This window comes from Papio anubis, chromosome 16 (assembly GCF_008728515.1).
Source record: "Papio anubis isolate 15944 chromosome 16, Panubis1.0, whole genome shotgun sequence".
Lineage (NCBI taxonomy): Eukaryota > Metazoa > Chordata > Mammalia > Primates > Cercopithecidae > Papio > Papio anubis.
The window spans coordinates 18,773,470-18,789,654 of record NC_044991.1 but is presented as its reverse complement, the minus strand read 5'-3'; the positions used below and the strand labels follow the sequence as shown (position 1 = coordinate 18,789,654).

The 16,185-nt window shown below is 47.8% G+C and overlaps 1 protein-coding gene, 1 long non-coding RNA gene and 1 other non-coding gene across 3 annotated transcripts; all 3 read left to right on the top strand.

Moving 5' to 3' along the window:
- Positions 1-3,456: 3,456 nt before the first annotated feature.
- On the top strand, positions 3,457-15,957 carry YWHAH (tyrosine 3-monooxygenase/tryptophan 5-monooxygenase activation protein eta). The gene is made up of 2 exons (NM_001168728.1): positions 3,457-3,543; positions 15,304-15,957. The coding sequence occupies exons 1-2, from the start codon at positions 3,457-3,459 to the stop codon at positions 15,955-15,957; spliced, it is 741 nt and encodes a 246-aa protein (NP_001162199.1).
- On the top strand, positions 3,550-6,472 carry LOC110740566. The gene is made up of 2 exons (XR_002515365.2): positions 3,550-4,540; positions 6,136-6,472. It is a non-coding gene; the product is annotated as an uncharacterized LOC110740566 (long non-coding RNA).
- Positions 12,295-12,397, top strand: LOC116270909. The gene has a single exon (XR_004179213.1). It is a non-coding gene; the product is annotated as a small nucleolar RNA U13 (small nucleolar RNA).
- Positions 15,958-16,185: the final 228 nt, after the last annotated feature.

Sequence of the window (16,185 nt, the reverse complement as noted above, 5' to 3'; positions counted from 1 at the left end):
AGGCGGCAGAGCTTGCAGAGAGCGGAGATCGCGCCACTGCACTCCAGCCTGGGCGACAGAGCGAGACTCTGTCTCAAAAAAAAAAAAAAAAAGTACACACAAAAAAATTAGCTGGGTGTGGTGGTGCATGCCTGCAGTCCTAGCTACCTGGGAGGCTGAGGCAGGAGAATTGCTTGAACCCGGGAGGCAGAGATTGCAGTGAGGCAAGATTGTGCCACTGCACTCCAGTCTGGGCAACAGAGCTAGACTCTATCTCTCAGGGGGAAAAAAAAAAAGACTAAAAAATACATTTAACAGATGAAGCATAAGAGTTTAAATAATTTTCTCTGAAAAAATTAGCTGGGCGTGGTGGTGTGCGCCTTGTAGCCCTTGTAGCTTTTTAAAATAAACTATTTTGTTTTTTGAGAAAGGGTCTCCCTCTGTCACTCAGAGTGGAGTGAAGTGACATAATCATAGCTCACTGTAGCCTTAACCTCCTGGGCTCAAGGAATCCTCCTGCCTTAGCCTCCTGAGGATCTAAGCTACTTGAGAGGCTGAGGCAGGAGGATCGCTTGAACCTGGGAGGCAGAGGTTGCAGTGAGCCAAGAGAGCACTATTGCACTCCAGCCTGGGTGACTGGGTGAGACTCTATCTTAAAACAAAACAAAAGAAAAGCAAGCAAACAAAAAAACAGGAAAGGAAATCGGACCAGCCTTACAGGGGTATCTGAGGGAAAAAAAAATGCCCAGTTCTGCAAAGCACCTTGCTTGGTGCTAGGAACGTGGTAGATGGTTCCTTAGAGTGCATGAGGATGGGGTCACCAAGGATAAGGCAGTGTGTGAAGAGGGCTCGGGACAAAGCCCTGAGGAACCCTAGTATTTCCGGGTAGACTAGAAGACAAGCCCACATAGCAAATAGAAGAGTAATGGCTGGAGCAGCAGAAGGGAAGCTGGGAGAGCCGGTCAAGGAAGGGTGAGCAGTCATGCCCAGTCCAGCCAAGAGGGCCAGGGAGGTGGGCACTATGAAGCGTCCTTGGCTTTGACAACAAGGAGGGCTCTGGTGGCCACACTGGAGGAGTGGGGACAGGGCCAGAGCACACTGAACTGATGGGTGGGCAGGAAGTGAGGAAGAGGAGATGGGGAAGTTTGGTGAGAAGAAAAGCTTCATGGGAGAACCAGAGTGTCATTTACACATGTCAGAAATCAATTATTTAGAATGTTCCAGCTCTACCTAATTTTCACTGTTTTGAAATCAATCTTAGTCCAACCTGATCAGAAAAGCTGGAAGGGCTCTAAGCCCTCTTAAGAGCTAGAAGGAACTGAGGAGGTGCCCCCATCCAGGGCTGGCCCTCCTCCCACCTCTCACTGGGACCCCATCCTTCTGGGGGGTGGAGCGGATGATTCATTACTATCTAGAATGCTCTTTAAATATATTCACTAGGGGAAAGATCAGACTGGTTTGTTAACCTCGATTCCAACAGCAAAGGTGACTCTTCAAAGCATGGTGAAGCCTGGGGTGGGTGCCTCCTCCCAGGCCCACATTCAAATCCTGTTTCATGGGCCCCCAAAAGTGTGATCGTTTTAGCATCACAGCAGGAAGAGGAAGGCCTGGGAGGCAAGAGACCTGGTATGGAGGCCCCAGCTCTGGTCACTCGCCGTGCAAACTAGGGCCAGCTCCTCCTTTCCCTCAGACCTCAGTTTCCCCTTATTCAGGACAAGGGGTTAGATAGGGGTGATTCTAAGGGTCCTGCCAGCTCTGACATTCCAGCATGTGGATATCTATTCTTTAGTCCTTGAAACAGTTAAGTCTAATTCTCCAGATGGAAAACAAGTCCAGAAAAGGCCTAGTCTCCAGTTCCCTCCCTTCTCCTTTCAAACACGTCTTACTCTCTAGAGCAAGATTCCAGGCCTGAAATATGGCTTCTCAATTACCTAAGGATGAAGCCTCAAATCTTCCACCTGGCATTTAAAACACTCCGTAATCTTGTTTTACCCAACCTCACTTCCCATTGTTAGGCCTCTCTTCTCACCATCTCCCAGGTCACTGCCAAGCCTTTGCCCATGCTGTACCCCAGGCCTTAATCTCTTTCCTGACTCTACTCCAAGATCCAGCTTATCCCTGCGGGCTGAGCATGCAGTAGATGCTCAGTAAATTGTCAGCGAGCCCGAGGCCCCTTCTCCTACACTGCCTTTGGCATGTTGGAAGTCAGTTGGGGCCCTGTTTTAAGCATTATATTCCTAGCTTGTCGGGCAGCCCAGCCCAGGGCCTGGCACAAGGAACCCTCAGTATCCAATGCCAGCCAGGATTGGGAGGGGCTCAGTGACCAGCCAGTTGGGCCACCCCAGCTCTTTGCCACAAGAGGAAGTCCAGCCTGGGTTTGGACTCAGATCCTGGCCCCACCACTTAACAGGCTGTGTAAACTTGAGCAAGTCACTACCTTGCTTTTCCTCAGGTTCCACATTTTAAATATGGGGAGACCAGCTGTGTCCACGTGGGCTGGGTAGTGAGGATTAAAGAGGAGAATGCTCGTACGGGACTAGCCCTGGGCTGGCTCCTAATGTGTCCTGAATATGACTTGTCTCGGCCTGGTCATCCAGTCCCCTCCTCTGGTGGAAGGCACAAGCCTGCCCAAGGCTATGTCAGGATGTGTGCGACTGCATGTGTCTGTGTGTGTGGCGGGGCCGTCCCCGAGGGTCGGACTCGATTCTGCCCGGACCAGTGCAGACCCAAGCACAGGGTGTGGCCTAGCGGAACCCACGGACAGGCAGGGCTCGGGGCTGGCGGGACGGCTGGGGCGGGGCGGGGCTGGGCTGACCCGCCCCTTGGGGCACGCGGCCTCCCGGCTTCTCCGCGGGTAGGTTTGCTTGCTTTTGGGGCCCTTCTCAAGCCAGATCGCTAACGTGGTTGAAGTGGTGCGTTTCAGGGTGGCGCTATGACAATGCACTGCCCGTGCAGCCGCCATCACCGCGCCGCCTCCTCCGGCTCCGCAGTCTCCTGCCTGGCTTTCCCTTCTCCACCTCCATCTCTGCGGCGGTAAAATGCAGCACTCGCAGAGCGCCTGCGCGGCTTTCAAGCGGGGCGGCGGCGGCGGTGGCTATTTATAGTAGGTGACGTCACCTTGAAATAGACCGTTAGGGCCGGCCCGCCCTTCCCCCCTCCCACTCCCGCCGCTCCCCGCCGCCCGGCCTGGCCACTCTCACTGCGCAGGCGTCGTTTCGTCCTCCCATCCCCCAGCGCGACCGCCTCTCCTCCCTCGGCGGTGTCCGCGGCGCGAGCCACAGCGCGCGGGGCGAGCCAGCGAGAGGGCGCGAGCGGCGGCGCTGCCTGCAGCCTGCAGCCTGCAGCCTCCGGGTCGGCCGGCGAGCCAGTGCGCGTGCGCGGCGGCGGCCTCCGCAGCGACCGGGGAGCGGACTGACCGGCGGGCGGGCAAGCGAGCCAGCGGTGTGAGGCGCGAAGCGAGGCCGAGCCGCGAGCGACATGGGGGACCGGGAGCAGCTGCTGCAGCGGGCGCGGCTGGCCGAGCAGGCGGAGCGCTACGACGACATGGCCTCCGCCATGAAGGCGGTGAGCGCGCCGGGAGCCCAGGCGGCTGGCCGGGGAGGCCTGGCGTTGGGGAGGGACGGGGATGGCCGCGGGCGGCGTTCCCCTCCCGGCCATGGGCGACCCCACGACCCGGCTGGGCGTGGCCGCCCGCGCTTCCCGCTCCCGCTGGGCGCCCCGCCACTTCCTGAGGCTGGGCCCGGGCTGGGGGATCCGGGAGGGTGCATCTCGGGGTTGCGGAGGCAGCCCCGTTGGGGGCGGGCGGGCCGGGGTCGCCACATCTTAGTTGGGATCCCGGGCGGGGGCAAAGGGTGCCCTAGGGGACGTGAAGGAGCCGCATTCCTCCTCCTAGAGCGTTTCACCGGACCCGGGGGCTCCCCCTCTCGTCTTCCTCCGTTCCCCAACTTGGAATAAAGAATCACCTAGTGAGTGGCGCCCTGTCTCAGCTGGTTTTCTCTGCTACGACCTGAAGTCTGTAATTCCGATCTGTTTTGCTCTGCTTGTTCGAATTGTTCTGGTTTCATCTTCCCACTCCTGGGGGTCTGGCTTTGTGTACGAAGACCCCTTTCCTGCAGTCTAGGCGTGGACGAGGGCGGGAGAGGGGGCGGAGGGTGTGGGGCCCATCGCAGCCCCAGGTTTGCTTCTGCTCTGTCTGCCTGGAGATTAAAATGAAACGTGACTTCTAGGTGAGACTAATCTGTGTGCCTTTGCATTCCCGAGACCCTCATAAATCGATTCTGCAGCTGCTTCTCCGGTGGAGGAGTCGTGCCCAGCCACACCCTAGCAAAATACCGTGGGTCACACACCACCTGCATTTCTGAGTTCCGGTTACCATCTCACTCACTCTTCACGTTATTTTACGTTTTCTCTAAATGAGTATTTCCTCTCACTGTGTCAAGGTCACACAGTGATAGAACTACAGCTGCGGCCACCATCCTGCTATGTTCAGTGTACAACCTCCTGAGACCTGGGAGGAGCCCCTTGAACCCCGCCTTAGACCTACAGATGCAGAAATTCGGGGGTGAGACTCATATCTGCATTGTAACCAGCTCTCACAGGCGATTTTTAGCTGGCTTAAGTCTGAGAATTACTGCCCATGACTATAGTAAATGTATCTTTGCTGGCCTTTTGGAGGGAGTTCCGAAAAAACTGCAAATACAAAGGCTCCCTAAAATCTTAAGTCATTTGGAAAGCTCATTTGAAGGCTGTTGACCTTAATGTCAGACAAAATATGTAGTTGGGGCTAATATTTAGGATTGTTCAGGTAAGAAACGTACTTGAAGAGTTGCCTTTCCTGTGGTGTCCTTGTTACACACAACTGGGTGTGTTTGGAGACCAGCAACACCGTTGCCCGTATGTTGGTTTGTGGGTGATCTTGACTTCAGCACTATTAGCATGCTGTTTTGGTGAGGCAGGAAGTTTTCTTCCAAACCGGGGGGCCGTCTAGGTCTGGAGGCTGAACTTCATGTAATTCAGGAGGTCCTTTAAAAGAAAATCTAAAATATAATTTTTGCATATTGTACAGAAATGGGACTGACTGAATGCATTTCCTTGGAAGGGATCCTGAACCTTAATTTTCTTTGGGATAAAGCTGCCTCTGTCCACAGCAGGTCACACTTAAAACTCTCCTCCCCAGTTACTGAGTGGTGCTGGGATTATGCAGGCTGAGGCCTCGCCACACATTTTCATGAAGTGGTTGCTCACCCTCTAAGTGAGACGTAAAGACTGCAGTGTTAGGAGCCCTTTGGGAAATAAATGTGGTGAAAAGAAAGGAGGGACAAGGTTTAAATGAAGGGGAATGGAGGTGAAGGAAAAATGGCTAGAAGGTGCGTTCTGGAACAATCAGAAACCTGAGGCAACTTGAAATGGGGGAAAAAGGCAAGAATGGAGAGATGTTACCAGAACAAAATCTAGTTTGAGTAGAGAAAAAGATTGGCTTTCTAGTAGGCTTGTAAAATGCTTTCCTGCAGCTAGCTACTAGTGTCCATAGATCTTCTCTGGAGGGTTAAGGTAGCCTTTTGTAAACCAAAGGAATCTATAATATCTATATTTGAAATAATGAGTTGGAAAAGCCAGCCAGTATTGAAGAGTCAATCCAAGCTTTAATTCTGCCATCTCAGAATTGTGATAAACCATTTCTCCTCCTCATCTAAATGTAATACATTGTGCTTATAGATATTTTCTTTAAAAGAAAAATAATACGTTGGAAAGGACTGGCAGGAATCACTTTCCCTGCTAAATTGGTGTTTGTAGATTAAATTCTTAATGTTACTGGGATGACTCAGTCTCTATTTTATTAATCTCTTTTGGAAAAGGTGTAAATTTCAGTAACCCTCTGGGTTTACCTGGGCTTTGTTCAGAGCTGTGGAGGTAAGTAGCCTGTTGTAGGGAGGATGGAGCAGGACACCTGTGTTGAGGATATATTCTGATGCCACCACTCTGTAACCTTGAAACTTAATCTTGGCTTTAGGTCCTCTGAAGTATAAAACTAGTGATGTTATTAACAAGTCAGTTTTGCCTTCGGTCTTCTAACTTGGTTTCTGTTTCCTTCACAATTAAAATGCTCACCTGATAATATTGCCTTCCTGTAATGATTGATGTTCCTTATTCTACCAGCGTCACCTGGAGGACAGTGTTGGTAAGCTTGAAGAAAAATCGTGCATATTGGAAACAATGGTCTTGCCTCAAACCTGTTGAGAACTTCTCTTCCCTGCTTCTCTCCGTAATTTGAAGAAGCAAGAAATGTTTCTGAAGTGAAGCATAAAGGAGTATCTTCAAGCTCTCTTTATCTTATACCTACCAGCTTGCATAGAGTATAATAGTGGGAAGAAACATTGTGAAAGATTGTAGAACCTAAGTCCTTTCTAGGCTAGGCTTTGAATGACCTTACCCAATTTGTAGTCTCTGTAAGTACCGTTTGATAACTGAAATAAACCTATAAAGTGGGATTAAATGTTAGTCCGGAAAACTAAGTGATTTAAGGAAAGAGGGAAAATAACCAGATAGATTTCTGGTGGATATTCATAGACATAATTTTATCATGTCTTATGGCCCTAAGTAATCTATTTTATATTAAAACATAGGTGGTAATTGTGAAGTTATCAAATGTAAAAATTACTGGAATAGCATGGTGTTTTAACACTGATAAATCAGTTGATTACAGTGTTGACAGAAAACGGGGAGAAACACATTTGAAGTACTTGCAGAATATATATATAGAAATCTTAAGTGCAGGAAACAAAACTACAGTTTAAGGAAACAGGAGTCGGAGAGGAAGGGCACTTGGCCCAACCACTGGCAAAAGGCTGTTGTTGCAACAGCTGTGAGATTCTGGGAAGTGGGGAAATGAGCAGGTGCTGTGTAAAAGTGCACAGCTGACTGCCCCAGGTGAGACAGATCAGTGTCACAGTAGGAGGATTTTGAGGTGTACCAAAATTGTGATTAGTATGGTTTTTTTTTTTTTTTTTTTTAAAAGAGATGGTCTCGTTCTGTCACCCAGGTTGGAGTGCAGTCGTGGGACCATCATAACTTGCTGTAGCCTTGAGCTCCTGGGCTCAAGTGATCCTCCTGAGCAGCTATGACTACAGATGCATGCCACCATGCCCAGCTAATTTTTAAGTTGTATAGACAGGTCTCTATATGGTGTCCAGGTTGGTTTCAAACTCCTGGTCTCAAGCAGTCCTCCTGCCTCAGCCTGTCAAAGTGCTAGGATTACAGGAGTGAACTACCACACCCAATGAGTATGAAATCTTAGAGCCACATTGATGCTATAGTTTGAAATATATAAAAACTAGGGAGCTATGTTTCCCACTAACTAGGCATTTAAAATGTAATCGTCTTGGAGGAGGGAAGAAGGCCCTGGAATTGTAATAGTTTGAATTTAAAGGGTCTTTCAGGTGGGCCACCAGCTTACATGGCTTTCTTGCTCTGAAGTAGGAACTGTGGTCCCCATGTGGGTTTGGGTCCCTGAATTATCCCCAGAAGAAATTCCACAGGCCAGAACTGACTCCCTTAAACCAAAAATGTATTTTCTTTGATGGGGATTTTTTTTTTTTTTTGAGACAGAGTCTTGCTCTGTCTCCCAGGCTGGAGTGCGGTGGTGGGATCTCAGCTCACTGCAACCTCTGCTTCCCGGGTTCACACCACTCTCCTGTCTCAGCCTCCCGAGTAGCTGGGACTATAGGCGCCCGCCACCATGCCTGGCTAAGTTTTTGTAGTTTTAGTGGAGACGGGGTTTCACCGTGTTAGCCAGGATGGTCTCGATCTCCTGACCTCATGATCCACCTGCCTCGGCCTCCCAAAGTGCTGGGATTACAGGCGTGAGCTGGGGATTTTCTTTAGTTGGTCTTTGTCTGGGATTTTATATTAGTGACAGACTACAGTGTCCCACTTTTCCAGAAATATGGTTTTGGAGAGGGTACCCCCAAATTTTTTTTTTTTTTTTTTTTTGAGACGGAGTCTTGCTCTGTGGCCCAGGCTGGAGTGCAGTGGCGCGATCTCCACTCATTGCAAGCTCCGCCTCCCAGGTTCACGCCATTGTCCTGCCTCAGCCTCCCGTGTAGCTGGGACTACAGGCGCCCGCCACCGCACCCAGCTAATTTTTGTATTTTTTTTTAATAGAGACAGGGTTTCACCGTGTTAGCCAGGATGGTCTTGATCTCCTGACCTCGTGATCCGCCCGTCTCGGCCTCCCAAAGTGCTGGGATTACAGGCATGAGCCACTGCGCCCGGCCTGTTTTTTTTTGTTTTGTGTTTTTTTAAATGTGTGTTACATTTAGCAAGTTATAGAACTTATTTTACTTTTTTTTTTTGGAGACAGAGTTTTGCTCTTGTTGCCCAGGCTGGAGTGCAGTGGCGCGATCTCGGCTCACTGCAAGCTCCGCCTCCTGGGTTCACGCCATTCTGCCTCAGCCTCCTGAGTTGCTGGGACTACAGGAGCCCACCACAATGCCCAGCTAATTTTTTGTATTTTTAGTAGAGATGGGGTTTCACCATGTTAGCCAGAATGATCTCGATCTCCTGGATTCTAGTGATCACCGCCTCCCAAAGTGCTGAGATTAGGGGCTTGAGCCACCTCGCCTCGATCCCATTTTTAGTAGAGACAGGATTTCACCATGTTACCAGGATGACTCGGGACCTCCTGACCTTGTGATCCGCTTCTGCCTCGGCCTCCCAGTGCTGATTACAGGCGGAGCCTTTATGCTCACTTTTTTTTTTTCTTAACAAAGTATTGAATTTGAGTTTCTCCTGAGTTAAGATGTGCAGGACTATGTTACATTTTATTTGGGGTATTTTAAGAAATTATTTCATACTCTTTTTTTTTTTTTTTTTTTTTTTTTTTTTGAGACGGAGTCTGGCTCTGTCGCCCAGGCTGTTTAGTGGCCTGGATCTCAGCTCACTGCAAGCTTCTCCGGGCCCCGGGTTTACGGGCATTCTTTCCTGCCTCAGCCTCCCGAGTAGCTGGGACTACAGGCTCTGCCACCGCTTTGGCTAGTTTTTGTATTTTTTAGTAGAGACGGGGGTTTCACCGTTAGCCAGGATGGTCTCATCTCCTGACCTCGCGGATTCGCCTGGCCCCGGCTCTCTAGTGTTGGGATGGCGCCTCGGCCTCCATTCGGCCTCGGCCATCCCTATTTTTCTCCCTGCACCCTTTAGTATATTTTTATGCAGGCCCCAAAATTTCTGTCTCTAGGTTGCTGGTAAAATTCCTCCTAGTGTCCCAAGTGGAGGCAGCTTGTCTTCTGCCCCAGCATTTTGGTGCTCCTCCCACCCTACTCCTGGCTGCAGTGGCATTCCTTTCTGCGGTGGTGAGTGTTGGCACTTCCAATGATCCGAACCTGGCACAGCTTCTGAAGCCTTCAATTCTGATGCCTCTAGGGACAGTAGCATGCAGTAATGCCATTCAGATGCTGTTATATTTAATCCTTGCCAGTCCCCATGAAAATGTTCAATTATGTCAAAAGCAAGGCAAAGGCAGTCTCTTGACTATACTAGGGCAGCTGTTTTATTTGACTAAAATTTAGCTTAGAGTGGATGTAACTTACCTGAACTTGCCCGCTCTGAGCTTGAAGTTTAGCCTATAGTAGCGTTACAGAATTGCAGCCTCATCCTAGTGAGGATAAGGGGCTCAGCCTGACCCTGGCTGGCGATGTTCTTGCACAGTGGCCCATAGGACTTGGTCTGTTGGTGGATATCTTGCCAGCTTGGGGCCAGGCCAGGCAAGATCCTCACTTCCTAAGCATAAACTTGGGAAAGAGCTCAGCAAGTTTTCATCCCTCTAGCTCACTTTTTTTTTTTTTTTTTTTGAGACAGTGTCTTGCTCTGTCCTCCAAGCTGGAGTGCAGTGGCACAATCTTGGCTCACTGCAACCTCCACCTCCCAGATTCAAGCGATTGTCATGTCCCACCCAAGTAGCTGGGATTACAGGCGCACGCCACCTTGCCTGGCTTATTTTTGTATTTTTAGTAGAGACGGGGTTTCTGTATGTTGACTGGGTTGGTGTCGTACTCCCTGGCCTCAAGTGATCCACCTGCCTTGGCCTCCCAAAGTGCTGGGATTACAGGTGTGAGCCACCATGCCCGGCTCCTCAAGCTCACTTTTAACACACACACGTACACACATACTTCTTCCAAAGAAGCTTAAAGATCTTATGATGTTGTTATGTTTACTTAATCGTGAGAATCATTTACTTACTCATATCAAAAGCAAGCTGGTTGGTGTAGATGTGGGTAACTATAAAGGATGAGCCCATAGCATATGTGGAGCTGTGAAGGATGGCAGCATGTTTGAGTGAGGTGACATCACCCCTAACTTAGGCAGCTATGGCCTGGCAGCTTGGGGGTGGCATTTTGTTTGCTCAGTGTTACTTTTGATGTTGGGTGTTTCCAAGATTAAGAACTTTAAATTTTCCTCAATAGTCCCCGTACTATTTTTGGCGGTGGATCTGTTTTTACTCACACACACATAGTTGTTTGCCTTGTGAGTAGTGGGAGGAGGCCCGTAGGGGTTTTTGGGTAAACAAATAGTGTCATAGGAAGATAAGTGAATGATCAGCAGGCCAGGTCATTTTTGACATTTAGCAATGTTGGGTAGTCCTGGAGCAGAGAAAATGTGAAATGAGTGCCCTGGGGTGGGGACTAGGTGTAGCCAAAGGCTGTTTGGTCAGGATGTTAGTAAAACTAGCTGGCAGGGAGTCCAGTCCTTAAAATAAATGGAGAGGAGGGCCTTTGTGCATGGGAAGAGCCCATCAGTTTAAGTTTGTCATTCAGGAAGGGTGTAAGTAGGATTACAGAGGGTGGAAAGGCAGTCAGGACACCTAGAAAGCAGAGAGGCTGTGAGCAGAGGTGGCAAACCCCCTGGTTTGTGGCCAGTTGAAGACTCAGTGCCCAGCATGGATACACTGAGGGAAGGTGCCATGTGGCAGAAATGACTGTCGTAATCCTGGTGTTAAAGAGTGGAAAGAAGGCTGAAAACTATTGTCTAGGCCTGTCTCTAAAATTGTATGTCTTGTTTTTGCTTCATGTTCCTGATTTGTAGAGATGCAATAAATCATTTCATTAGGTTTTGCAGCTGGTCTTAGGTGGCATGGTTGGGACCTGGAGAGCATCCATTACTCTGTGTTGCCACCCAGTGTTTGCCTCTCTTAGTACAGTTTATGACTGAACTTTTCATTAGTTCTCCTGGCGCCTGTATTTTGGTATTTGATGTGTTGGGAACTGGTTCTAAGTATCATCTATCAAGATTGGCTATAAATCTTTTTGTTTTAATGGACCATCTGATTTTACATGGGTCTATAATTTTCCAGTCTGGGAAAAACTCATATTTCTTTAGTTATCTGTTCAAGTAGTAAGCCATCTTCATTTCATGTTTCCTTTTGTCAACTGAATTATAACCCAGGAGTATTAAAAAATACTGTATTTAAATATATCCAGTTATTTCCTAGTTAGGCCCTGGCTGGGGTATGAGGAACCATATTTGCTTGCTGAGATATGTTAGTCACCCTCAGCTAATGCTGATAGTGATTCATTCAGACTGGCAGGCAACCAGATGATTGTTACATAAACACTACTACTCCCAGTAAATGATTTTTCTTGTGAAGGTGTCATAAATACTGCCCAGTAGCCGTTTTGGCAGTTCATTCCTGAGGGAGAAAGAATGTTCTTACAGATAACACCCAAACTTCACGTTAGTAGGATCAACTTCATCATGCTGTGCCACACCTTTTATTGGTGCACAGGAAAAATGAAACCATGGAGTGTTGGAGCTGAAGGAGGCCTTGGAGATCATTTGGGCTAATCCTGCTTATTTTACCTTTGATGTCCAAAAGGTTGTGATTTGTTTAAGGTCACATAGCTAGCTCAGACTAAACTCCAGATGTCTTGGGTTTAATAATTATACTGCCTTTTGTGTTATGCAAGCACTCATACATACGTGTATTTCAGATATGCACTCTCTTTAAATGACATACTCTGGGAAGTTACCTTGGTGTATCTTTGCCAGTTTCACAGAAGCAGTTTTGTTAGTCACAGGAGGAAGTATATTGTGACTCCTTATGGATATTATTTGCATTTTAATGCCAAATGGCCTTAGTTGGATTTAATTACTACAAGATCAAAGGAGCTCTCCAAATTCTGTTGTTGTCTCATACTTTATTAAATGTTGCTCTGGAAATGCAAGTCATTCTAGAGGATTCAAGCATTCTGAAATTTATCAGAATATTTGGGATGGAATTTTGATTTAGAAGTGTGGCTCCCTTAAAAGACTAAGTAGTTATTCATCTTTTTGTAGTTCATAAGTGTGATGATTGGGTTTTGACATGCATGTGTGAGGTGTGCCACCCTCAAACCTTGTTACGATGTAGACACATGACCCTCTGATGTGGGGAGAAAAAGACTAAGTTATTAAATATTTACAAAGTCTATTTTCCATAAGAAAATGTATGTAAGTGTTTAAAGGCACTTACTAGAGGAGGAAACTAGTTGGGTTATAGGTGTTCAACGTGATTTAAAGGGAACATTGATTTTAGATTCATGGTAGACTGGAGCGGATCACAGTGAGAGGTATGGAGACCACTGATGAATATGTGAGGATGAATAATGAGAACCCTGACTTGACTGGAGTGGAGGCGGCACCCCTGGGAATGGTCAGGATAGCTGTTAGCCAAAGACCACACTGAAGAAAGAAGTGGGGTTTGGTTGATGGGTAGGCAAAGGAGAGACTTAATCCTATGTTTGTAGCAGAAGAGTAGGGGTTCTGGGGACAGGGAAATGGAGACATTAAGAGTGAGCTGGTATTTTTATTTTTTCTGGGGCTTGGGGGTAGGGAGGACTCAGACAATTGCTTGTTTTACTTTGTAAGAACTTGGCACAAGTTTTCTGATTTTTACATGTAATAATGATTATACTTGCTGCTTATGTCCTTGAACCACTAATTCCCCAAATAAACCATCATTGTTCAGGATTTCTGATACTCCACTGCTCAGTCTTCTCAATTCATTTTAAGTGTGTCTATTTGAATATGCTATTGATAACTTTCCCCATTGAACTTGGCTTTTTCCCTCTATTGGAGGTTCTGTCCTTACAGATTGGTTTAAGTAATACCTTTTTTGTTTAGTGTTTTATGGTTTCCTAAATGCTTTGCTTTCCTTTTTTTTTTTTTCAGTGTTAAATGTAAAGACCTTTACCAGTAGGTCATACTAAGGAATCCCTGTACTTTATAGACGACACACCATCTTTTTTTTTTTTTTTTTTGAGACGGAGTCTTGCTCTGGCGCCCAGGCTGGAGTGCAGTGGCCGGATCTCAGCTCACTGCAAGCTCCGCCTCCTGGGTTCCCGCCATTCTCCTGCCTCAGCCTCCCGAGTAGCTGGGACTACAGGCGCCCGCCACCTCGCCCGGCTAGTTTTTTGTATTTTTTTAGTAGAGACGGGGTTTCACCGTGTTAGCCAGGATGGTCTCGATCTCCTGACCTCGTGATCCGCCCGTCTCGGCCTCCCAAAGTGCTGGGATTACAGGCTTGAGCCACCGCGCCCGGCCATACACACCATCTTTTAAGGGCTTGTGAAATGTCCTGGGTCAATTTAGCAAGTCATTTTCTGTGCTTGGGCCCAGACCAACTCTATTAGGAACTCTGTTAGGAAACTCTGTTATAAACAGTTTCCTAAGGGTTGCTGAACCTAGTACGACAAACTGGATAGCTTAAAATAATAAATGTATTCTCTCGTAGTTCTGGACCCTAGAAGTTTGAAAGTGAGGTGTAGGCAGGCCACATTCCCTCTGAAGGCTCTAGGGAAGAATCCTTCCTAGGCACTCTCCCAGCTTCTGGTGACTTCTGGCAACCCTTGGTGTTCCTTGGCTTGTAGATGCATCACTCCAGTCTTTGCCTCCACTGTCACATGGCATTCTTCCTGTGTGTGTGTGTGTGTGTCCAAATCTCACTATCCTTATAAGGACACCTGTAATTGCACTTAGGGCACACCCTAATATCCAGTATGACTTCATCTTAACTAATTACATCTGCAAAGACCCTATTTCCAAATAAGGTCACAGTCACAGGTGCCTGGGGTCAGAACTTCAGCATATCTTTTGGCGGGGGACACAGTTCAACCCCCTGCAAAGTCTAATAATGCTCTTCCTACTAACTGCATAGCTAGTTCACTTGTAGCTGGCATCAGGGAGAACGAAGGGAAGTTAAAGCTTGTGAAATTTAACTCTCCCACTTAAAATAATTGATGCTTCCATCCTTGATGACCAGAGTTTCCTGTGAGGTAGGTCAGAGTACAACTTGCTGCTGAGTAGCTGTGCTTCTTTTCACCTGGAGCTGGGGGCACTTTCATGTCACTAATGAATTCTTCTTCATTTTGGTTTGGGAGAGGGCTGGGAGTATAAGTCAGGGTTCCATGTGTGGCCACACAGGGTGAAGCTCTGGCCACTGGATCTGTGTGATGTTCATCTGATCTGTGGAGCCCCACCACCTGTTAATGTGTATTTGAGGAGTGGTTGGTTCTTTCCAGAATGTAAAGCTGGAAGCAGAGTCTGGAACACTTCCAGTCTGTCGTCTTTGAACATCTGACAAAGGGACCGCATGATCTTACTGTTCTGAGGTTTTTTTTTTTTTCTTTTTTGAGACAGAGGCTCGCTCTGTTGCTAGGCTGGAGTGCAGTGGCGCAATCTTGGCTCGCTGCAACCTCTGGGTTCAAGCGATTCTCCTGCCTCAGCCTCCCAAGTAGCTGGGACTACAAGCGCACCCCACCACGCCTGGCTAATTTTTGTATCTTTAGTAGAGATGGGGTTTCACCATGTTGGCCAGGATGGTATCGATCTGTTGACCTCATGATCTGCCCGCCTTGGCCTCCCGAAGTGCTGAGATTACAGGCATAAGCCACCGTGCCCGGCCTGTTCAGAGTATCTTTTGCAGAGTAGCTGAAGCTTGAGGTTTTCTTCATTGTGTACTGCTGCTGTACAACCTTTTCATAATTATCCTTAGTCCCATTCCTGTACCAACATGAAAGCAACATCTTATGAGACCTCATTTATGAATTTCTCAAGCCCCTATGATTTTCTGTTTTGGGTGCCAAGTATTTATCTCTTCTATTAGACTACAGTCTTTTCTTCACATAGGATTCATGTCTATATTGGTTTTGTCCATGGGTGGTTTTTATTCTCCAGAGTGACTGACTTGTTTATAATCCTGTTCTTGAGAAGGATTGTTGATTATGTTGAAGGGAAGGCTTCTTGCCAAGATTTTCAGATTTTCCTTTCAATGTTTATCTTCTTGGGGTTTTGCAGGTGACAGAGCTGAATGAACCTCTCTCCAATGAAGATCGAAATCTCCTCTCTGTGGCCTACAAGAATGTGGTTGGTGCCAGGCGATCTTCCTGGAGGGTCATTAGCAGCATTGAGCAGAAAACCATGGCTGATGGAAACGAAAAGAAATTGGAGAAAGTGAAAGCTTACCGGGAGAAGATTGAGAAGGAGCTGGAGACAGTTTGCAATGATGTCCTGTCTCTGCTTGACAAGTTCCTGATCAAGAACTGCAATGATTTCCAGTATGAGAGCAAGGTGTTTTACCTGAAAATGAAAGGTGATTACTACCGCTACTTAGCAGAGGTCGCTTCTGGGGAGAAGAAAAACAGTGTGGTCGAAGCTTCTGAAGCTGCCTACAAGGAAGCCTTTGAAATCAGCAAAGAGCAGATGCAGCCCACGCACCCCATCCGGCTGGGCCTGGCCCTCAACTTCTCCGTGTTCTACTATGAGATCCAGAATGCACCCGAGCAAGCCTGCCTCTTAGCCAAACAAGCCTTCGATGATGCCATAGCTGAGCTGGACACACTAAACGAGGATTCCTATAAGGACTCCACGCTCATCATGCAGTTGCTGCGAGACAACCTCACCCTCTGGACGAGCGACCAGCAGGATGAAGAAGCAGGAGAAGGCAACTGAAGATCCTTCAGGTCCCCTGGCCCTTCCTTCACCCACCACCCCCATCATCACCGATTCTTCCTTGCCACAATCACTAAATATCTAGTGCTAAACCTATCTGTATTGGCAGCACAGCTACTCAGATCTGCACTCCTGTCTCTTGGGAAGCAGTTTCAGATGAATCATGGGCATTGCTGGACTGATGGTTGCTTTGAGCCCACAGGAGCTCCCTTTTTGAATTGTGTGGAG

Bases quoted from the DNA above. Each gene is read 5' to 3' on its own strand.
- YWHAH (NM_001168728.1), top strand. From the start codon at position 3,457: ATGGGGGACCGGGAGCAGCTGCTGCAGCGGGCGCGGCTGGCCGAGCAG. The intron at 3,544-15,303 runs GTGAGCGCGCCG...GGGGTTTTGCAG, and splicing joins TGGCCTCCGCCATGAAGGCG to GTGACAGAGCTGAATGAACC.